General features: G+C 38.0%; 1 protein-coding gene across 4 annotated transcripts in view; it reads right to left on the reverse strand.

Moving 5' to 3' along the window:
* Positions 1 to 24644, reverse strand: part of MAP7 (microtubule associated protein 7) — a 125593-nt gene that overhangs the window by 19658 nt on the left and 81291 nt on the right. For 2 of the 4 annotated variants that reach the window (XM_075035793.1, XM_075035796.1), the window contains 6 exons: positions 16691 to 16854; positions 15775 to 15886; positions 12230 to 12340; positions 6763 to 6876; positions 3200 to 3348; positions 401 to 516 (listed from right to left, as the gene is read on the reverse strand). In XM_075035793.1, the coding sequence (XP_074891894.1) occupies positions 401 to 516; positions 3200 to 3348; positions 6763 to 6876; positions 12230 to 12340; positions 15775 to 15886; positions 16691 to 16854 (766 nt within the window). The remainder of the gene's footprint in view (positions 1 to 400; positions 517 to 3199; positions 3349 to 6762; positions 6877 to 12229; positions 12341 to 15774; positions 15887 to 16690; positions 16855 to 24644) is intronic. The other 2 variants (XM_075035794.1, XM_075035795.1) reach the window with 2 other exon arrangements.

The raw sequence follows: 24644 nt of genomic DNA on the forward strand, positions 1-24644 counted from the left end.
AACCAAAGAGTGACAATCACTATCAGACATGCTCTGCTGGACACCACTTACACATCACTTCTTCAACTACAATAGCTAAAATTAAAATAACTTCTCTATTTCTCTGCTATCAAGCAGGACTGCTGGAGCAACTGATTAGCTTTCATGCAAAATGCTTGTCTTTGCAACTCTCCAGATATGTGAGCATTGAGCCCAGCCAAGAGGGAAGAAACCGGGTATCTTCCTCCTCCTTCCCCTTCCTCAAAGCAGTAGTAATATTTTTCTAAGAGCAGGACTGTCTTTCCTTTGTTGCAGAGAGAAAACATCTACATCACAAAATAAGTGTGCACTTTTTCACATTCAGTAGAACAATCAGAGCTGCCTATAGCTTAACCTCTGGCTAAGCATGTACTTGGCTTACCAGACTGGAGAGGGAGCTGGTGATCTAGCTTTGGGGTTGGAAGAAAAATGACCTCCTTTAAAGCTGGCTGAGAAGCTGGATGACAAATGGTCTCTCTCCTTTTCTTTTTTGTCAGTCTACGGTTCAGCAAACAAAAAGACAAAGTCAAGCCAGAGTTCACACGGCTAAAGAAAGCAAAGCAAGCTCAGTTAAGGATGAGGGGTTGGGGGGCTTAGAAAAAGCAGTGCTGAGTCAGTAGTTTCTACAGCCTTTTTAACAAGTTCATTAATATAGCCCCTGTAATCTGACACCATCTTTGTCCGTAAATATGCATTTGACAACAAGAATCCTTAATCGTGTTCTCTACTATCCTAAACCGTAGTAGTGGGCTAATTTGCAGAGGCTTATTTTTACACAGGCAAAAAATTACCTTTTAAGGTTTGATCTTTGCCAATTGCCACAGAGTACCTTCCTCTACTCCCCATAAACCCAGGATTTTATTTGAAGAAAGAGCAAAACACTCCCCTCAACTCTCCTAGGCTCACACTTAGACACAGTTCCTACATAGCACAAGCTTTTTGCTTTCATGCTTGTACGTGAATACCACAGATGTCCTCAAAGCCCTCAAACACAGTACAACAGTTATCCTATTCTTTTTTTCTTGGATGCTTTCACAGCACATACTTTTTTGCCATTGATTCTTATACATTGTAGCAATTTCCTCTTTTTCCTTCTTTATTTCTCATGCTAGGATTTTATTTTAAAAAATATTTCTGTTATAGCTCTGGTTTGTATTAATAGAACTATTGGTTTAAAGGAATAAATCAGGATTTAGACATTTATATACTTCATTTAACTATAGATGAAAAACTTCAGGGTTTTGGAATAATGAGCTCAGACTCTGGGAGTTTGAAGAAAGGCAATAATGGAGAGTACACTGAGCTACAACTCAGTGAACGTGATGCAGAGGGGCTGCTACTCATCACCTTGGCTGGGGCTTAAGCACAACCTCTACAGCATGTGTACCACACTGCTTTAGAACCTCATTAGCTGAGAGCTCTGCAATGCTCATCTCCTGAACTGAAAACCAGGTTAACAACCGGAAAAGAAAGACTCAAAACAACTTCATGAATGCATAAATCCTTGGTTTATCTTCATAAATCCAAGAGGGTTTTTTTAGTCATTATGGTTAATATGTTGTTTTAAATTGTCCAAAACATAACTTAATATGTAGCAATAGGTGGTCTCAGTCCTGAAGTCATTACTCAAGCCAGCTCTTTGGCAGTATAATTTATCAGATATCTACTGATTAATATGATAATCAGCTGAGTTATCAAAGCATACAGAGCCAGAGTAAATGCATTCCAATGAACAAGAATTTTGGCTCACTAAGCAATAATCTATATTGCATCTACTTTATTAGTCTTGAAAACAGAGCATCAGAAAATTTTTCTTAATAAAGTAAAAACTCAATTCCTACAAAAGTTTACAGAAGAATAAAAGATTCTCCACACCATACAGGCTACTGAAAACAGCTCTTAACTCAGTCATTTTGTATTAACAACATTTTAAAATTGCCTCCTCCACCAAAATGTGCCAACCTTTCTTCTTTTTAATTAAAAAAAAAACCCCAAACCCAAAACCAAACCAAAAAAACAAAACCCAAACCACTTGCAATAAGAAAGACCCAAGAGGTGTTAAACTGATAGCCCTTGAGATTGCAACACACTATGCGCACACTATGAGATTTTTCCGCAGATAGATCCCAGTGCTGCGCCTTAACTTAAACTTCAGTATACAACATCTGCCTGAAAGATTAAGTATGAGCTATGATGCATGAGACTTTCATTAACACTGCTTCCAACAAGGATTTCAGTAGCAGCACTGCCTCTTGACGTTTTGCCCATCAAGCCAAATGAAAATGCAAGCACCTCTGACACAATCATTTGCAGAGATGACTCCACTCTTCTCACACTCTAAACAAACTCAGGCTGTAGAGTACAAGGAAAAATATAACTGCTCTAATTCAGCAAATGATACCTGAACTGGAGCTGACTGTATCCCGTTGGCTTGGAGCACAGTCAACATGAATTCAGTCTGCCTGTATCATACTGTTCTGATTTTCCCTGAAAGCTCAGATCAGTCACAGTAGTGCTACCAAATCATTCAGAATGAACAGGTGATCTGTGGGAAGCCTCGCTTACAAACCATGCTCCTAACCCAACCCTTTCCTTCTCAACAAGGAAGAGTTTACTAGCATCGTCTCCTAAGAAAGTAAAGCTGAAGTGACAGTGCTCTGTGTGCTTATGTATATAGACATGTGAGTGCATGCCTTCCTCCCTCTTTATCCCAGATACCCAGCTGAATTTGCTAGAGGCCTCAGAAGATACAAAATTCTACAGGCTTTGTGAAAACAGGTTGCTGGGAAAAACAGATTCGCCACTGAGGGAAAAGCTGCAACACCAGCTTGGGCCTTAAAATTCAGCAAAGAATCCACGTGAGAAAAGGGCACACACACTGTGACTGCCTCTGTGCCTCATGAGAGCAAAGGCATCCACTCTGCAAACATGGGTGTTTGGAAAACATGGGTGTTTTTCTGCATGGATTCTTTGGTGCATAATCAGGCCACGTCACCACATTATGTGGTACGTTTTGCTTAAAATCCAGCCAACTATGAAACAAATTGGAGGGGGTGGGGACAGCGCAAAGGGGAGGATCAGACTTAGTCAAGCATCCATGCAACTGTTCCTGTCCAAACAAGCAACGCAATCAGGTGGTCATGGCATGAGACACTAGTTTACATACAACCGGCATGCTTACCCCTGCAAGATGCGTTGTTCTCCTACGTCCAACAGCATCAGTAGAGGCATAAAGTTTTGCTCGGTCTCCTGGATTCCTACAGTTCATGGCCTTGTAGGACAGAGGACTGATGGGGCTGCAAGATGCTGAACGGGGACAAATGGGGATAACTACGGTGTTGGTTGGTTTTGTTATTTATTAATTTTAATTACAGAGCAGCATTGGAGAATTGACAGAGGAAAGCCAGCAGGAACAGAAACAACCGAGAAAGACAGAAGAGAAAGAAGGTATTAATACACAGAGGAATGACTAATTCTCAAGTCAGAACCATCATTTGATACATTAGCTTGGCCACATGTATAGTAATGATACAATTTCAATAGGCATTCATGTACTGTTCCATTTGTAAACTAATAATTTCTTTTACATAAATTAAGAAATATGCCACACAACTGGGTAATAGAAAGTAACAATATTTTTCTCTTAAGTTTTTATACAACTGGTGGTTCTGAAAAAGCAGTGGACACAATGACTAGTCTGACTGATTAGCTTAGTACATGCATTGATGTGAGTTTCGATTACATTTGGAATAGAAAACAATCAAACTAAAATCAGAATGCCTATTAATTGGTCTTAGAAGTGGAGGAAAATAAAAGGAGACATACACACAAAGATCAAAACACATTAACAATACAAAACTGTTTCACCTAGGAAATCAATGAAATTGCTGTCTACAATTTTTAGCAAGTATTGTGTTTTTAAAAGTCCCTCTTTAGGAATATTTGAAGCCCATCCATTTAAGAACTTTTAATATTTCTTGATAATGGTAGAATAACAGCTGACTCAAATAGTTTGCTGTCGAGAATGTATTTTACACATTACAAAAAGCAGGCTAACAACAACAAGTCAACTTGAAAATTAGTATTTGTTTGAGTAACCAGGATGGCAGTTTTTGTTGGTTTGCACACAAAGACTGTTACCAAAAGATCTCCTGCCAATGGCAGATTGTCAGATATATGGTATTCTGATTACATATTCAAAAAGAATTTTAACACTGCAAAACTTATCATGGAGAACTTCTTGCAGCAAAGTATTCCTGGACTTTCTCTTGATTTAACTGAAGGAGAAGACTGGGGAAAACTATGTTATTACTGCAGAGTTTTATTTGTCTGCTCCTATTTGTCTTTCCTGGTCATTTAATATAATCTTAGCATAATTACTATTCAGGATGTTACCTGATGGAAAAGTAGAGCTTCTATATGGTATCTTCCCTATCTTTTTTTTTTTTTTTTTTTTTTTTAAAAGTAAAAGAGAATTACATCCTCAGTTTCCTTGGTAAAAAACCCCAACATTTCTTGCCTGTAGATCCCTCTCTGAGCACACTTGAAAGAATGCAGTTCCACATACAGTTAATTCTTCCAGTCTTACAACAGTACAGCTGCTGTTACAGGAAAAGCTCATAGACTTAACAGTACTAACGCTGCAAATTCTCCTGCACTGAGAGATTAACATTATGAATAAAGAGAGTCTCATGTAAGTGTTACAGCAACAGCACTCCTGCTTGCATTATCATTTATAGGGATTTAAGCTTAATGAGGTATTATGACTGACTTAAAAAATAAACAAATAAAAATTGAGAAATAAGAAAACAGGGGCCGTTTTTGTTTTTGTTTGGTTGAGTGTATCCAAACCAGATAGGAAGCCATGGCACAACGTATGTTTTAAACAGCTTATAATTTATGTGATTCCCACCCTCTATGAATCAATTCTCTTGCTGCATGGCAATTATCTGAAGTTACCATCAAGGATGACATCATAAGTATTAAAAGACAAGCAGTTCATTTTCATTTGCGAAGTTGCCAAACAATGCTTTAGGAAGCACTCCCAGTGAATCCTGTACCAACAGGATTACATCTATTCAGAGGAGCTTTTGGAGAGTTATTTAAAAAACATTTTGGTTTTGGATGGTTATTTAAAAAGATCCAAACGTACTCTTATGCTGGATGTCCCTAATAGCTCACTTAAATTTTAAGGGCATGAATCCATATTTAATTTGATTTTGATTTTTTACATTGTAATTTATATTTACAGCCAAAGGGCAGGGTAATTTTCTAGGGAATAATGACAGGCTGGGATGAGCCGAGTGCTCAGAGCACAGCTGTGAGCCATTACCACCACCTGATCATTAATCTCCAGGAAGTGTCCTGCATGAACGGACTGCAGTTATCACTCCTAGAGAATAATACCTGGAAAACAATGAGCAGATGGATTATTCTTCTGGGTGGTACAGTTCCAGTTAGCATAGGGAAAGCATTTCAGGGAATTACCTCAGACTGATGACTGATAAATCAGTCATTCCTGCTATTTGCAATCCTTCTCAACATTCCACTCAGTTTAGAGCTTATTGTGCAGTATAAACAATAGCAGTCACAAAAAAACCTTCATGCCTGCTCCAGTAGAGTAACTACTTACAAAAATGAGACACTGCTTTCTCAACTATTCCCTAACAACAAGCTGAATTTCCAATATCCTGCCTGGTAGATGACATTAAGTATTCATTTTACAAACTCTTGTTTGTGAAGAGTGAAAAAGGATTCTGTACTTGTTAATTACACTGTTTGTAAAATATCATCCACATTTTCACTCCTACAGCACTACCACTGTGGAAATGTACTGCAGCCTAATTAGTTATAAGAGTTCTTAAGTGAAAGCTTCTTTAAAACCTTTTAATCTTAGCAGATCTCTATTCCTTCTTACCTTCTACGTTCTTTAATTAGAATAAAAATCCTGTCCATATCAGACAGGAAAAGACCTGCCTAGACTTAAACGTTCAGCATGTGCAGCAATATACTATTGTAATGGTAAAGTCTGCAGTGCATGATCATAAAGCATCCCATGATAAAAGAAGAGGCAGCTGTCACCTGCCTAAAATACATGATAAGCAAATATGTCCTGGTTGTCCTTAGACTACAGTTTTGCCTGGGCTTTAAGTTACAACCCAGCAATATTTTCACATTTCTGAAGGTTAATTTTCCCCTCAGTAAGTACATCAGAGAGCTGTTCTGGGGTTGGCAGAGAACTTTACTATTATCATAACCTCACTAAACCTGCACATTTAACTTTATATGTATTAAATCCACTGCAACCAGGGCCTATCTTTCTACAAGTCTAACTTGTTCCATGTGGGAAGTGCCCTGGTAGAGAGTGAAACTGTTCTTTGCAGCAAGCAGCTCACAGCCTTAGCAGTGGGTGTGCTGAATCAGCTTTCTACAATATTGTGTGCATTTCCTTAAACGGCCACAGACAGCGTGACATTGTTGTCCTGCGTGCGTTGTATTCATTTACTGCACCAATAAAGCGGCAAAAGAAATTAAGAAAGAGGTCATGGGAGAAAGAGAAAGAGGCATAGCAAACAACTGTACAAACAAGCTTTCACGCGGTCACACGATGTAATTGTGGACATTCAAACTGATTCTGGGATGCTACCATACACTCATAATTAGATCAATAACTTTACAACATCCCACAGGGAATCTGGAAAAATAAGTGGCTGAGACAGGAAGCCTCTGTTCTTATAGGTTTACCTGCATCTCCAGACAATGCAGCTGTGCTTTTACTTCGGGCCAGGAATGAGTGAGTGGGCGTCAGGAGCCTGCTAACGATGCTGCTCTCCCATGGACTAAGCTGTAGACGCCGAGCTGAACACACACCATACAAGCAAGATGTTAGATCAAATGCTTCACAAATAACTACATGTTGCAGAAGTATTAGTATTATCTCCTCACTACTGCATACCATGAAAATCTTGAAACTGTTCTTCAGAGATCAAAAGCATACAATCATTCAGTGTTTCTCACTCCATTTTAGTAGAGGAATTCCTAAAGGAACACATATATCTGAACATTTAATTTGTGTTACTGCCTGTGGCATTATGGCAAATTTATCAAACTAATACTGATACTTTGCACATATGCCACATTCCCTATTAGGGATGACAGGGTAACCTCTGTACTAGGAGAGCAGTTGCCACTCCTAAATATAGACTTTGTCAGAGACATTTGTGTCCCAAACTCTTTCTACACATAAGGTATATAGTCTTCTAGTTACAAAAAAGAGCAATTACAACACCTTCCGAAGTTTGCCAGCCTCAATAGAAGAAACAAAGAAGGTTGCTTACTGCTATACAGAGAATTGTGGCACAGAGAGGTTTTATCAAAGCATCGCAAAAGGATACAATGCACCTCAAATGCAGATACCAAGCTCAGCAGCTACAGTTGTCTCGGTAGTACATGAAGTCACAGAATACAATAAGTACCTTTGACCATTAATTCTGTCAAAAAATCCTGCTAATGGTAATTTTCAATTTAGAACAGTAACAAGAGCCAACGTTTTGCATTGTTAGTCTATTTTGAAAACACACCTGGCTGCAATCACTGTCCTGCCTTGCTTTTCCCAATATTGCCTAATGCAAATTTAGCTTGTCAATATATTCATTTTGCCTTGTAAAATGTCTTTACTTTTTTTAAAAATACTATTTAAACATTGATCATGGTGAAGCAGTAACCAAAAGAGCCCTACAAGTTATTTTTTATATTGAAATAGATCTTTGATACTCTGATGCAACAGATTGTATTATAATGAGCATCACAAAACAAAACGTTCAACTAGTTCCCATAGTAGTTCATTATAATAAGCTTACACCATAGCAATAATCTTGATGTTGCAAGTGAAATCAGGTCTTCTTACATCTCAGCATTCATTGGCCTTAGTTTGGCGTTTACGACAACAAGACTGCAGCTTGAATTTATGAGGCTCAGTCTCTAAAACATTCATTGAAGTCACTGGCTGTAATAAACTTGAGAGTAATTTGCATTTTTAAAGGTAGAGATCCATCACTTTTAATAGCCATAAACTCTGAATCTGTCTTTAATCTACTCCATGCTGAGCCCCATGAAAAGAGGGGCTGATCTCAATCTCATCCTATGAAAATATAATTGCCTAATCCGCCCTCAGTGCTGTTTTTCACTTCTCAAATTGCTCCCCTAAATTCTGCTAACTCAATAAGGGGCATTACTATAGAAATATAGGACTCTCAAACACAGCAGGCTCTGTGGATAAGTATCCTTACACAATATACTACTGCCAGAGCTCTTTGTGATTAATGGTTCCATTCGGCATTGGTACAGATTATACCGAGACACAAAATACCCTACAGAGACCTCCATTACAGCACACACATTATCATTAAGCTTGTAATTTAACAATGAAGAAAAATCACAGAACTACCATTAAGCTGGATGCAATAATGGTAAAATCTTTGCTTCCTTTTTTTTCAGGCACCATGCTCAGTATGATCACTGTTTAAAGCTACTGTTGCAAGACAACATTCTGCTTTGTGGTCTCAGGTTTTACTAGGTCAGGCTCAGAGGCATGAGTATGGACGAGTCTAGAGAAACTCTTCTACTGTAGTTTAACACAAAGATCATGCAACTTCAGAAAGCAGTCCCTGAAATTTTAGGCAAATAAATCAGCACTGTGTATACTATCAATTTCTTGGAGTTTATCTGTACAACTACATAAGTAGTAGTAAAGTAAATGTCACAATGTAATATGGCCCTGTGAGCCAGCCACAGACCTTACATGTGAGGCCCCAGACATGAAGTAGTCTGAAGAGGACAGAGCTAAGAGACTGATGACTTAGAACACTAAATTGCCATGTCACACCTATCCCATGTCACTTGCTCTAAGGGTGAGTATGATTTAATTCTCTTTTCTCTTTGCCCCTAACACAGGGGAGCTTATATGCACATCACCGACTGGAAGCAATCGTGTGCCCACAGCATCCAACTAACAGCACTGAGGCAGTGTCTGGGAGTGAGCCAGCAGATATGCACCAACAGTGAGCTAAGAGAGAACAACAAAAACTCTCTTCTCCGTATAAGCAACAGGCCTGATTCAGAGGTGTCAAAATAGTTTTAGCCAGGAGCTTCAAGTGAAGTCTCCCTAAATCTCCAAAATGGGTTTAGATCAGGGTTCTTTTAAATACACTCTGGCTTTGTGGATCAAGGTCATCACATACTGAATTTTCCAAATGCACAGCTCCCTGAAAGCATGATATCTGGCACTTCCAATATATATTTGAACAGTTATTAGCATCACCGTTAACCTAGAACAGCTAAATAAACTTTTGCCCACTGAGTTCCAAGTACAAGAGTATTAACACCTATATACATTGAAGAACTTATCTTTGATGTCCAATTCACACTGAAGCAAATTGAATACAAAACAAAGAGCATCCCAAAATAATATCAACTTTAAGACAATGAAGTCAGTTTTTTTCCTTGCTCTTTTTGTTTTCAATGCCTTAGGGTGATGTTTTCAAGATTTAGTCCTTCAAACCATCTGACAGACAAGGGGAAACATTATTTTTTGTTCTCATGCTGTGTTAGGCTATCACCTGTAGGGCTGTTTGCTCCTTGTTTCCACACAGGAAGCAGTCACTGGTGCAAGCAAGTACCCCTACCTCCAGCTACAAGCAGGTTAGTTTAAACAGATTAAAAGGTCTTTACAGCCTAACTTGCAAGTGAACAACACACAAAGTCCCAGGGAGCTGGCAACAATGAATTGATTACAATCATCTGTATTTGTCTTCAGGATATACAAACTGAGCATTGGAAAGCTGTCTTAGCAGCAGCAGAATAAATTGTAAGTAAGCAAACAGCAGCATCTGATTAGTTTTAGGAACAGATGGAAGGCAGGGATTTCACAGGCCTCCTGATGAGCACCACGAAGGAAACTCTCACTGATAACAGCAGTAGTTGCTCATACAGAGCCACAAACATGGTGAGGAGTAGATGGGGAAAAACTACTCTATGCCTAGATTCTCTTTCAACAGGAGACAATACTGGAGTCCCTGAACTTCTATAAAGGTGGCAGACAAAGGTGATGCAGTGATCGAGACCGACACCTGTTTGAAGAAAAAGCACTGCAGAGAGGAGAAGGAACACAACTATGGTGCAAGTTTTGCTTTTCAAAACTAAGGAAATGCGTAACTCATACCTCATCTCAAGCATTATCCACTTACTAAGCTTTCCTTAAAGAACACAATTACCAAAATTTATTGGTCAACAGCAGCTTTCTCCACTTGAATATGTGTGTTCATGTTTTGTTATACTTTCAACTACTCAGACCTGTACCACTAACATAAAAGCATAATGAGAAGCCTGTTCTAGCTACCCAATTGTAAAACTGTGATAAAGGGCTATATAGCAATACTATACTTCAAAAGGAATTAACCAGTCTTTTAGGCAATTAGTTAATGAAAACTTTCATCTTTTGCTGGGCCAAAATCAAACAAACAAACAAACAGTCTTGCCCTTCCAATGGTAAAAAGGTGCTGCTTAACAGAAGACACATTCTTGATGACAGCTATAAGCCACTTAGGGTAAGCTTATCATCTTCATCTCCAGCTCGCCGTTTTGCAGGTAGGAGTATGAATTACAGACAAAGTGTGACTGGGTGCCTTCTGGAAGGTGAAATGGGGAGCAGGCAGTTAGAGCCTTCCTTTAAGCATTTGCCTGAAGGTGTTGAGGCCACTGGAGAGACCAGCAGCACTTCTCCAGATACACGCTCAACTGGATTTAGGTCTATGACTTTGCACAAGAAAGAGGGCATTTATAGCATTTGGATTTGCTTTCTGTCTTGGAGTCTGCGAAAGACATAAGAGACTTCTGAAGAGTTCTGTGCTGTTTTAATGAAAATGCCAAGCAAAGAATGCCTCAACATTTAAAGTTTTTGACATATGGCCATCACGTCCATATTCCTTCCCTTTCCCCACTGCTAGACTGCCTATTATTCAGTCTAACTTCTCCTGAATTTGAAATGGATGGCAGACACTATAATGCAATGAGTTACAATCCATAAGAGACTATCCTTCATATTTAATGCCTGCTGCTCTTCCCTGAAAACGAAACTGACTGGATTTCAACATTTGGAGCAAAAAATTATTGGTGTTTTAGAATAAATTATTTCCTAATATAACACTGTATTTTTCACAAGTTACCAGACTCTACAACTAGGTTAACCCAATAGGATTAACATGGTTCATCAAATCAACCAGATACACACATACAAGCATGCACATAAAACATGGCACTTCGCTAAGACACACAAATAATGACATGTACCAATCAGTTTTGCAACACAACCAAAATTCCATTCTAAAAATTGTTTTTGAAAACATGCATTTATCTAGATTGAAATGGGACAGAACTTCTCATTCTCAGTAGAGGACAAAAAAATCCCTACCAAGTACTTTTCTGTAAAGCTCTTTGCACAAGTTACACAAGAGATGTTCTTTTATAAAAATGCTTTAAGCTCAATGCTTCAATCTCATAAATCCTCAGAACAGAGGCAGCAATTCAGCTATGTTAATTTTTAAAAGCTTGATGGTTTATCATTTGTGCAGAGTTGTAAACATCAAAAACATATACTGAAATGAAGCAATCTTTGAAAAGTAACTCAACACAAAAAGTCAATAAACAGACCATATAAAAAACACCCATACCTCTTCAATAAAAATAATCAAAATTGGTAATAAAACAACTGCTTGAAAGCTTCATGCAACATGTTCTTAGATATTCAAGAACTACTACCAAAAAAAGAAAGGAAAACAAAATAATGACAAAATGGCCTAATGCAAATAACAGGTCACACATGATTGCATGCACTATGGAGCGATGTATTCTTTCAATAGTTGTACCTCATTTACTAAAAACCTGACAGAAGCACTGCTTTTATCATTTGCTAAAGTAAAATTGTTAGGTAAGTTCTCTTGTTTTAAGAAACAAGAATTAAATATTTCTTCTCACAGGAAAAAATGTTCAACCATTTACTTTCCACATTTGAAGTCTTTTCACTCCGACTTAGATGAAGTACAGAAAATGACTTCAGAAGCTTGTTTTATGTGCAAAGTAATACATCAATACAGAACATTCTTTCTTGCTCTTCCTTTTTTTTTTCTTTTTTTTTTTTTTTTCTTTGAAACTGTACCTCTGTCTGGAGAATTTAGTAATGTTGCAGATGAGGAGGAGAGCCGCTTGTTAATGACTGGATCAACATGTTTCGAAAGGTTCATTGTTGAAACAGACCGCCTGTCTGGATCTAAAACAAATGGAGATAATGCTAATTGACAGCCCGCATGCTGTAGTGCAAGTTCCTAGCTCACTAGTGGGAGGAGGAAAACATGACTAGGTCACTCCTGCTCTACCACAAGAACTTTCAAAATAGAATGGACTTCTCAGCAGATGTTGTACAGGTGACTCAAAGACTGGGCACAAAACCATTTAAGTTAAGTTTCAAATGTCTAAAATATTCTGTTCATTTATTACCATTCAATCAGGTTGCAATCCAAGGACTTAATGGAGGTTCTAAAGTGGATATTAGTAGACAAGACGATGTTTCCTCATTCCTTTCAATATTCTCTCAAAAACCTTGCTCGTGACTTACAATAGAAAGCTTCAGTGCTTGGAAATGTCAGGTTATTCATTAAAAAAAACCCCTTAGCACCTGAATGAAAGGTGACATTTGACAGGGCACTGTTACCAGGCAGAAGGTCAATATCATGACAATAAAATGCTAAAAGATTAAGGGAAGACTAGTGCAGAAGGGAAGCAAGGGTAAGCACAAAAGGAATTAAAAGATTTAGTTAAAAATCCCATAGTTATGTATAAGTGCTAAACTTCCCACCAGAGAGTCATTTTCTACCTGCTGTGAATGAAGTTGTAGTTAACCAATCCAAAAGAGCACACAGCTCAGCAGATAAAGAAAATGGATCTCTGTGGAAGGCTAGAGACTACCTGTAATGCACATGCTTGGTATATAATACTAAAGGGTTTTATTTTGCTTTTAGGTTCTGTACATTTTAGAGCAGTATTACATCTTCTGCCCATGCAACTGCTGCAGAGTCAGCATGTGCACCCTACTGAGGGGGTGATAGTTATTTCAAGAATACAGATTGCACACACTTTGTGGACATGTGTGTGTGTCACGTGAAGGTTGCTAGCAATGGCAGAAGAGGACGAATGAGCTGAACAGGCCAGCTATATGCTTTCTGTTCTCTCAAAAAGAGCTACATGCATCAACTACATGTCCTCTATTACAAATATCTGTTTGGAAATCTGACATGTGGAAGATGCTGGAAGAGCCAATACTGCTTTTGCTTACATTTTCGCATGTACTAAACCCTAGCACTACTCAGCAAAGCATTCAACCATGCTGAAATGCAATGAGGCTTGAGAATATGCCTAAATGCACTGCTGATTCATATTCTGTGTGTGCAAAAATATGTCCACATACTGTTTTGGAAGCAGATACAAACTCAGGACACTAACAACATTAAGGAGGACGTTGCTGAAATATTATCTGCAATTGTTTATTTATGATATCAGTATTGAATTTACCTGTTCTGACCTAGTGGATTAAAGTATACTCACTGTGTACAAAAAATTCTCATAGAAATACAGTGCATGAAAAATATATTTGCTCTCACCAGATCTATGAACTATATAGGATTCACTATAACTGACTGGGGCAAAGAAAGATTCACCCCTACCCCATGTGATTATTTGCTCACTTTGTCTAATGTTAGAATGACTCAGTGAGGGTATAGAATCAGCGAACTGAGTACTGGAAGGGGGATAAAACCCCATCAGAAATGGGTTTTAAAAGGAGAAACCTAAATGTTATAGCTAAGAACAAGACCTCTGGAGGCTGTCAAGTTTATCCCACATTGATCTATGGGATATATTGAAGAGTGCTGTGTGCGAGTCAGTACTAGAGAGAGGATAATTGGGCTTTGTGTGTCACAGATCCTTGTCAGAACAGTATTTGTGGGAATGGGATGGAGATTTTGATCTCTTATATCTAATCTATAGCTGAGAAAATGTATAGTATATCAGTACAGCCAAAAAGTTCCCACACTGAGCATAAAGGATGTACTGTATAAAACAGCTTTCTGAAGATGACAAATGACAATGTGAAAAATCATCTTGTATTTGGCACACCAACATTTCTCTTGTGTTTATGAACATTATTTAAATGAATGAAATTCAGCATGAGGATTTGTGTGTAAGTGTTGGCAATATGAATCCTATAAATGTAGAATAGGCCAAATGCAATCCATCGCCTAGAAGACTGCTGGTTTCTTTGTTCTAAAAAAAGAATTAAAATATCCATGAACAACACATCAGCCAGTGCAACTGTTTATACATCTGTGCTCATGTGGAAAATAATTGTAAATCCCGTGTATATGTAGTATGCCAAAAGGATTTTAGAAAAGACCAAAATATTCAGAATGGGTCTTGAATTCCAGTAGACAGAATATTATGCTTCATTTCAGTGAATTGTGCCTAATCTTTAGAGTCAGCCAGTAGTAAGTCTCCATAGTAAAAATAAATAATAATGAAAAAATCTGGTACTAACAACAGTTCTAATCTATCAGCATGATGTTAAGCATGCATTGCAACTACATGAGGGTGGTTTAGTTACTGATGATCTCATTTCCTGAGAACTAGCTATGGGTAAAGGAATCAACAAACCACAGCAATTATGTACCAGGTTTTCTAGCACCACCCAGAGATCTGAAGTGGTGCTCCAGGCCTGCTAAATCGAGAAAGGTGAATGATGATTCAAAAAAATAACCTAGGGACAGAATGCAAGACAATGATTTTTCACAGTGAAGAAAATAAAAATAAAATAATTTATACAGAGTTAAGCAAAAAAGTAACCTTTTATGAAAAATAACTGTTTATTGAACTTATATATGACAATTATTTCAGAGCATTCTTTTCTCAACTTTTTTCCTCCTTGATGAAAGGTTGGACACATTGAAATGTATACATTAGAGTAGGAAGAAGAGAATTCTAAGTACCACCTTCTGATGAAAGAAATAAAGGACAAGTTCTCTTTTTTGGGTTTGAGTAATATTTAACAGGGCATATACACATTAATGATTGGCAGATTAAGTTAGAGAGGGTGACTGGGGAAAAACAGCACATAGCTAGAATTCACATAAACTCAGTTTGCCCATCTTTAAGTTCTTCTAGGGGAAAAAAGGGACTTATATCTCCCAAAATACCTGTAGAAGGTACAGACAGCTTATTACAAAGAATAATTTTTCTTCCTTGTGTCTGTTTTAATCTTAGTGTTTGGTCACTTCTGCCAGACCTACTTTTTGAGCCATGATATTTAGCATTTGCACACAGTAGCTCATATCACAAGATTGACACAGCACAAGCACACCAGCATACACACACAAACAACAGCAAAGCAGCAGAAGCGAGAAGCTGTAGCAAGATAGAGTTACACAATTAGTCAACTCCTGAAACAAGTTATAACTTTTGTTCGGATTTCTCCTTGTTATCTTTTTGCTACACAAGAATGTCAGAAACATGCCATTGCTAGCAATAATAAGATCAAGAGCAAAGAATTTAAACCAGCATACACTGAATGATCCTTCCTTTTAACAGAAGCAAAGTAAATTCCAGTTAACTGGCAGGGCAGGGAAACTGGCTAGCAAAGCAAGCCTCCCTCTTTACCTGTGTTATTAATGCGGTTATGTAGTGCTCCTCCCCAGGACCACCTGTTTTGCTTTTGTTTTGGCTTCTGGCTTCTTTCAATTGTGCGACGTACAACAGCTTCATGTCGTTCCTTAAGTACAACAGGATAATACATTTGGATACTATTGGGTTTTTAACTTAATCTCATCAAGCCCTGCTACCCTCCACACAGACAAAACGTAGCAGGCATCTTGGAGTTGTGTTCAAGCTTATGTGCTGCCTACTAAGACAAACAGTAGAATAGGATTAAGTAGCAATTAAGCCATAAATAAGTTAAAATATTAACTGTAAGCTTGAAAAGGTAAGATGTGTTTGAGATCTGCAGAGAAAAAAACAGTGACCCTGTTACGGCAGCCACTACACAAACACACCCTAGAGCTACTTCCCACCTTGTAACTCCCACCCACTAAATACTGGAAAAGTGGGAGAGGTAGGAAACAAAAAATACACAAGGATGAGCTGACTTATGTAGGATCACACTGCACGTAGCTCCCAGCTTAACCAAGACAAATCAGTCAAGAGCACATTTCATTACACACTCACTTTCTTAAAGGTTTTGTTAGGGTAACTAATATTTAGCTACCCTTACACTGAACGGCTAAGAATTAAGAGAACCACAAGAAACGAACCCAATTTGTATTTTTCTGCATGAGTTTGTGCAGTGCCATACACTGTAACCCAGATATGCTCAGCTTAGCTGCATTTGATTCATAAAGGGCACTTTAAGAAGCAGTATCTGTGCAAGCAAGGCTTAAAATCCTCTTTCACATGTGCTCTCATACTAACCGTGACTTACGTTGCATTCTTTCCATCAACTCTTAAAGAAAAAGTTTGACAGTACCATATCTTATGGTAAAAGCAAGCTGAAAAGTGTTTTCATGACATTTATTCTTACCTTATCTTCTTCTATTCTCTGCCTTCGCTTTTCTTCTACAGCAGCTCGCCTCCTCTCTTCCTTTAATCTCTGCTCTTCTAGCTTCTTTCTGCGTTCCTCTAGGTGTTTTTCATAATGTTGCCGGGCTCTCTCTTCTCTTTCTAACCAGATGGATTCTCTTGCAGCTGTGAGAAAAATCAGAAGTAAAAGCATTAACACGCTATATGTGATGAAGTCTTTAATACAATTTGAGTAACCAAGCTGAATGGAACAACGTTTAAACTCATCTTCTTAAGAAGACTTACGTAATACCCTAATCTCTCCTCATATATTAAAACATCATGTACCCTGGTGACACATTCATTTCATTTACTATGAATTACCACCAGAAATAGTTAAATTAGTTGAGCATATAGTCTCTATGTGGAAGAAAGGATTATTTTTTTTTTAGTTTAAAATACCTAAAAACTTAAGTCAGATGTAAGTGAACACAATTCTGTTGCACAAACAACAAAATATTCTCTGTCATCTTTTACTGTAGAAAGAAAGATAAAACTATCACTGCTATATACCTTTACTGGTCAATACAGATCTCTTAGGACAGAAGTGGCTGGGATGACAATTTTAGCACTTGGACTGTTAGCTGTACCAACAGGTGACCAGAAGGAAACAAGTTACCCACCAAACACTTCAGTCTAAAGGTGAACTTTAATCTGCCATACAACTCCACAGCTGCAGAGCTCTGAACAGCACATTTCAGAAGTACTAATTAACACAAATCAAGAAGCACTACGAGACTGATTTTGCTCCCCATCAGGGTCTGAATTTTCGTGAAGGTACTATCTGGAACACGGGCTTAAACTGTAGTCCACATGAAACCATTTATATATGATACTCTGGACCTCTCCTCATTGCTGTCTTGAAAGCTTCAGGTCCCAGAAATTTTTTGTTCTAAAAAAACCCCTGTTACTTGCTTTTAAAAAATCTTAGACATTTGATACCTCTGGATCTTCATGAACTGACAGATGGGAGTGCAGGAAGAGATGTATGTGAAGGTCATGAGACAAACATCACCAAGAACCACATTAGAAAACCATACATAGAAAGCACTCATTGATAACACAGCAGCAACAGGGAACCAGGACAGCAAAGTGTCAAAAAGACTTTCAATTTCCGAGGTCAGCAATCTAAGACGTTCTCTACCTAAGTCTAAGAGTATTTTTAAAATTCCATTGGGGCGGGGGTGGGAGAGCCTACTGTTATAATCACGTACTCTAGAATGGCAACTCCAGCCTTCAATTATCAGAAATATTTGTGTTGATACAACCATATACCAAAACCAAAAAACCCCAAATGCTTCTAGGTGTTCAGAGCAGACACCGCAACTGCTTCTTGTAACACTAGGACTCCTCTTCACCAAACTGCTCTTCTGCACTTTTGTGCCTAACTCAAACAAATCCCACCTCACCTAATAAAGAACTTGGATTGCACTCTAAACCTTATGTACTTGCATACACATTCATGAAAAACCTCCACCCTGAGTAGACCAGTTCATATGTAGAGTATCTCCCTTAAGAAAACAGCTCTCTACCATTTCAAATCTCAAATAATTTGCTGAGAAATGCAAACAGCGTGTTCAGCTTTGCTGTGGTATGCAAACTAACAGAGAGATGTTGGTTCAGCAGCTACGAGCAACCATAAGACACCCTCTTGGCAAGATGGGTGAAAGTTCAGCAAGATGTTTGCAGGAAATTTAACAATCATAGCTAGAATAATGTACAGTTGCTTAGATAATTGCTAACAATAGGTGTGAAAAGTGACACCTACAAATGTAAAATACTAATGCAGGATCCACTAGAAGATTTACAGAAATACTCTTCTATGCTAATTTAGTTAAGTGACTTGAAGGAGAAATGCAAACTGTAGACTAAGGCAGAAAATAGCAGAACACGGCAGAAAATGCAGCTTCCAGGCCAACTGAAATCTGCAAAGGCTCCTTCTTCTATATTAAAGCCTTACAACATAACAAAATAAACACAAAAATTGGTGTTCCAAATGCCAGACTAATTTGTAAACCAGAAACACGCATCTGCTGCCCCTTCCTGGGAGCCAATAGCTCACCAAGAGAATGGATGGACAGAGAGATGACTCTCACTATGGTCTGCTCTTCTCCTGGAGCTATATAATCCCTCATGATGCTGTCTTTCTATTGCCCAGGTCCAGAGAAGACTGAGCAAAGGGCTTACTCTGAGCCCTAAGACTCCAACAATTGCGTTACATCCTGAACAGCTGAAGTGTAAGACATGTCACCTCTGAGGTACTGGCCTCCTCTTTTTGTCTTTGCCTTCTGCTTAACAGTCTAACTTGGCTAACCAATGCCTTGGGCAGAACCACTGTCAGCGTGCCACCAGAAAGGTAGTGATTTTTGCAAAAGCTTGCTCTTCCTACTAGCTTCTGCACAGTTGGATTGCCCAATAGAGTCAGCCCAAGAGTAGGCAGCCACATCAATGAACTGTACTGCTCTTTCCACTTACTCTATGTGCATTTACCTTGTTTTTGTCAGCAAACAAGGATAACTTTAAAAAAAAAGAAAAAAAAGAGATACTTATTAAATTCAATACCATCTAAAAACTGGCAGAAGACATTCCTAAAGTTCTTACACTTAAAGGGAAAAAGAATAAAGAGTATCATTAATCTTTGATTTCTGCACTGCAAACATTTCATGTTAATGCCTTCTTTCTCCTGAATCTTTGATGAAAATTTCAGAGAAAGTTAACACTTATTATTACAGGATAGGACCACTTCAGATATCTCTATTCAAAGCACACACATTACCCATTTTGGTGAAGTTCCATGACCATTTTAAACAAAGAGCTGGCTGACACCAAGAGAAGCAGCATTTACCCTCCTCTAGGCCCTGAGTTTGTACTCCTCCCCATGCTGACAATGTTGCTCACGGGACTGAGATCAGATGGACCAAGGAAACAATCTCGTTAAAACCAGGTTGCTTCCATAGCTTTTTTCTTCCAACACTCTGAGCTGCAGCTGCTCACAGTGGAAACTGGTCAGCCTGGGCAGATGGGTAAGCAGAGTGGGTTTAGGGGGTTCTGAAACCAGAAGAAGCCTTGAGGCAGAAACGGGACTGCTGGGGAGTGTAGCACAGCCTGCTTGAGCTCTCCTGAAGCGAGACAGGGCTCGATAGTTTGCTGAATTTGACAGCAGGTCAATGCAATATGTGCAGAGAAGCTGATTTCACCTTGTTCGCACCAGACTAATTCAAACCCACCCTACACCTAAAAGGAAGGTTACAGAATATGGCTTCTCTGTATTTCACAGATTTAAGAAAGCCTCTGCCCCAAGCTTTCAGTCATGGCCTAATTCCACACCCATTAAATTCAAAAGTTTTTGTCTCATCTTCAAAGACCTCTGCAGGTCTGTTCTGAGCAGTATCATGTCCCTGTTTCTCTGACAAGTCATATCCCCAGCTTAGGATATGTTTTCTCCAAAAATTAATTTTCTCCCCCATCAACAGAACCAATTACTATATACTGGACACCTATGTGAAGACAGAAGTTTCACAAAAGGCACGGTGAGGCTGGGAAATCATGCCTATTACTCATGAAGACACAAAAGGAAGGGAAGATACATTCAGAGCCTGAGTTTACAGGCCTGAACAGGTAAAATATTTCACTTCATAAAACCAAATTTCAACAGAACTTAATTAATAATACACTGTGAACAACACGATACTTGTAATCATTTTTTCCCATTTCAAGTCTAAGTTTTTATCTTCATTTTTTTCCTCAAATAATTGTTCATTAGTGCTAGACTGCAGTAATGTTAAATAACTTAAATGCCATTCCTGGAGGATGTGATATTACTCTCTTCCTTCTGTTCTTTCTGCATAATTACTTCCCACAAAGCTTCTCCTGCTAGTTTTCACCTTCTGAACTGTTTCCTATTTGAGCCTACTGCTATGTTTAATTTCTGATACAGAAATGTTTAGAGGATTTGTTTCAGTTCTGAGGATAGTATTGCACAGATACATGTAGATGCAGAACTTGTAATATTTTAACTTTAAAAGTTACATGAATTTATGGACTTACTTTATTCTAACATGCACAAACTATAATAATGAGTTTTAATTTCCAATCTTTATTATTTATCTATCTGTAGATATCACAGAAATGGATCTTGGGGGGAAAAAAAAAAAAAAAAAAGACAATCATTCCCTATCCTCCTCTTAAACTGGAGTCCATTTCATTTATTGCATACAAAATTTGCAAAATTTGATCTTTGTTATAAGCTTTAGCTTCCCTAGCTAACCATTCAAGAGTGGAACTAGATTGTTCGCTTATGCAACATCATGTTTGCAATGTATGTTAGACCTACCTTCACATAGGAAATGTTCTAGGTAGAGTCTTACAGCATCCTATCACCATGGTGCTATACAAATGAATTTAAAAAAAAAAAAAAAAAAAAAGGCACGCACACACCCCATTACATAGACTCTGAACACACTAAGTAACCCAAACAATGTAGTTTTCAAAACTACAATTCAGTCAAACCATTTTGCACAAGTTTTGAAACATCTAGTCTGTTTGAAAAAGCTAAGGTCACCTAAGGAGCCTAGTAGCACATATCTCATGAAAGTCCATCTAGCTGCAGCATGTTGGCTTTTACTCAATAGTCACTTACGTACATACTCTAATGATCATATCAAGACAAGCCACTGCTGTGTGGAAAGACTTCCACAGATCCTGAGATCATTTGGATCTTTTGTGCCTGGAATCTGCTTACAGTGGCAACCCAGCATGAAAAGGCTCTTTAGTTTTCTACTGAAAATAAAGCACTTCCTGAAGGATACAAGAAATTAAGAAAAGCAAAGAATAAAAAAATCCCGACTTTCTTAACTGATGTCACTGGAATATTAATTTGCCTATAAAAGACATAGATATTGTTTGTTCTTTCCGTCATTGATGTAAATGGTTAGACCTTCTTGGGGCATTATTTGTGGTGGTTTCCATAGGCTTCAGCCTGTCATGTTGTTTAGAAAAAGTGATGAAAATAGTATATTTGAACTTTCAAGACTAAATTCAGGAAGAGAAAGGCTGAAAACATTTTTATGTTTTGGTATGTAAAAGAGTTAACTTTCACATACACTCTCACTACTGGGAAGACAATCAGAATGTTAAACCTCTGGATAGAACACTGATCTTCAACTTTCTGCTCCTCAAAGAAGGGACAATAAAATCATACTTTTTGACAAGAAAAGACAACTCAATAACAGAAACGCACATTAATGATGGATTACCAAGGCAAATAGAAATGTTAGACTGGAATAAATTATAACAAAATAAATAGGTCTGATTTCAAACAAATATAAAAGCTATGTCTTTCCATCACCTTTAAGTTACAGGCAAAAGCAGCAGAAAATATACACCCATATTAACATGAGGAAGCTACTAATTTTATGCTTGGACCAAGTATTTCATTAGTACATAAAAGCATGATTTACGATACTACACTTTTTCTCAGAAAACAGATGTATCTATTTTCATTAATTTAACTTTTTCCACAGATAGGGAAATAAAAAAAAAATTAAAAGCATGAAAAGATTAAGTACTAATTCCTACATGTTCTCTTATTAGATAATCAAAGGAGACTATTTCTTTTGTTTTCACTGCTTCCTGTATGCACTACTGACATTCTTGCATGAACTTAAGGTCTCAGTTTTTGCCATCTACATAGTAGGTATATACAGTGACATAAGTTAGTGATCTTAACTATCTGATGATATCTTCAGGAAAAATAAAAAGTTTAAAATAACATCTTTTTATTTCATTCTCATGTCCCTGTTTATGAATTCGCAGAAACTTCTTTCCTGCTACCCCAGACAGAAATTAACAAATTGTAGTCTAGGGTAAAAATTGAAGTTTACTCAAGGGTTAAAAAAGCCTACTCTAGGTTAAAAATTAGGGATATTAAGCCCTATTCTGAATACATAAGTATGCTTCTAGAAGCACAACAAGCTGTGTTTCATAGAGACACATATATCAAATGCCTTGCTGATAGAAGGAATCAGCAGAAGAGCCTACAGGAAATGGAAGATACCTCTAAAAGGTCCAATCAACTTGGAAGAGCAGCCAATTTGCAGCATGTAGAAGGGGAAAATACCCACTTTTATGATGGTTCTTCCAGAAGCTATACTAAGAGCTATGCCCAATCCTGAGCCAATGCTGGACTCCAGTACAGGTCCAGTCCAATGAAAAGGCTTTTTCTTGGGGCTGAGCCTTAACAACTTCACAATACTTCTCTCCCTCATAATAACACACATTGTCCGACAACATGCAAGAATCATTCAAAGAAACCTTGGTTGTCATTCAAATAGTACCTGTATGCTGCAAGCTTAAGTAGTGTAGGAACATTTACATTAAAACTAGAAAATATAAAGAAAAGTCACAACCTCGTCCTTGTTCTATCTCATTACTTAGTACGATCTATAAATTTGAACACAGTCATGTGATACAAGGGCACAAAATTAGAGCATAAAAACAAGATTTAGAAATTGAGCCCTGGACATGCTGTTAATACCTTCTGCTTGTTTGCAAACTAGTAATGCTAGATTAGATTACAAAGCAACATAATTAAGACTATACTTCTGGCACCTCTGAAGTGAATAACAGAACAAAAGAAAACAAGGTCAATCAAGAAAGAAACATTCCAATATTAAGAGACATGTAAGACTTGAAACCAATCAATTTTACACTAGAATTAACTAATTTAATGTGGGAGATGTTAGCTGCAAACCATGCACATGTCTTTTGTGGAAATCATTTTGCAGTTTCTTTCCCCAGTCATGCACAGAGAGCCATTCTTTGCAGGGGTTTTAGGCTGTAAGGAAGGGGGAGCATGCATTAAGTGTCAAAACCTCTATTTTCTGTTTATCCACATGAAGCAAAGGGAGGTATCCCCAGCTCTTCTTTTGCTGCCCCTTCTGCTGTCTCTTCACTTTAGTCCTTTTCCTTCTGGTTTGCCACCTATATAAAGGCAGATCAGTCTAGCATCACCCTTTCTCAATCTGCCTTTTGCATCCACCTTGGATGGACAGCTTACCTGAGTAAAGATCTTATAGCCTTTGTCAGTCTTTCCAGCCTTTATCTTTTCTGACTTTATAGCACTGACCTCAGCAATAGCTTTCTCCTCTGACCGCTGTTTCACCTTTCCTCACTGCCAGCTCCACACTGTCCAAGGCTGTGATCGCCTCCTTGCTGCATTAGCAGAAAAATGGATCAGTGATGCTTTAACCATACCTAAAAATGGGGACGTTCCATCAGGCCACAGAAATGGCTGACTGAATGAATTAAAAGGTGAACTTCGGAGTTGTAATTAAAGCTGAAGTTAATGTTAGATTCTCTAAGCCAACCCTTCCCCAGTAACCATGCTCTGAGGGACATTCGGCACAGAAATTTTTAAACTAATCTTCCTTAAAAATTGTTTGCTTGTCTTATAAACCCTTCTGACACTCAAGTCCTCTGAGAACATCCCAAAATGATTCATATGCTGGGGTCACTGATTCCCAGTTTCTGTGGGGCTTCTGACTGTGGAAATGTCAGATAAAGTTCTGTCCCCAGCTGCCAGAGAACAGAATGCGCCAGAAGGAATTCACTGACAGAAAAAAAAGTACTTTTTATTAATGTGATGTTTTGCCAATGATAATTTTCAAATGGGAGAGGAATTTGTATCATAGTGTGATCTTTAAAATACTATTTTAATGCTTATGCATTGTAAGTATTAAGAATTTAATGGTTTTAGCCAACCTGAAACTCAGATGTATTCTAAAAACTAAGATTAATAACACATTTCCTTAAAGGAAGAGTTAAGTCAGATGGCAGGATTACCATCTTTTGTTCCCAATGCCAGAAACTAAATGAGCCATATGTCCTTGTCAGGATGTTAATTGTGATAAAAAAAG

This window comes from Buteo buteo, chromosome 9 (genome assembly GCF_964188355.1).
Source record: "Buteo buteo chromosome 9, bButBut1.hap1.1, whole genome shotgun sequence".
In the NCBI taxonomy this organism is placed as follows: Eukaryota; Metazoa; Chordata; class Aves; order Accipitriformes; family Accipitridae; genus Buteo; species Buteo buteo.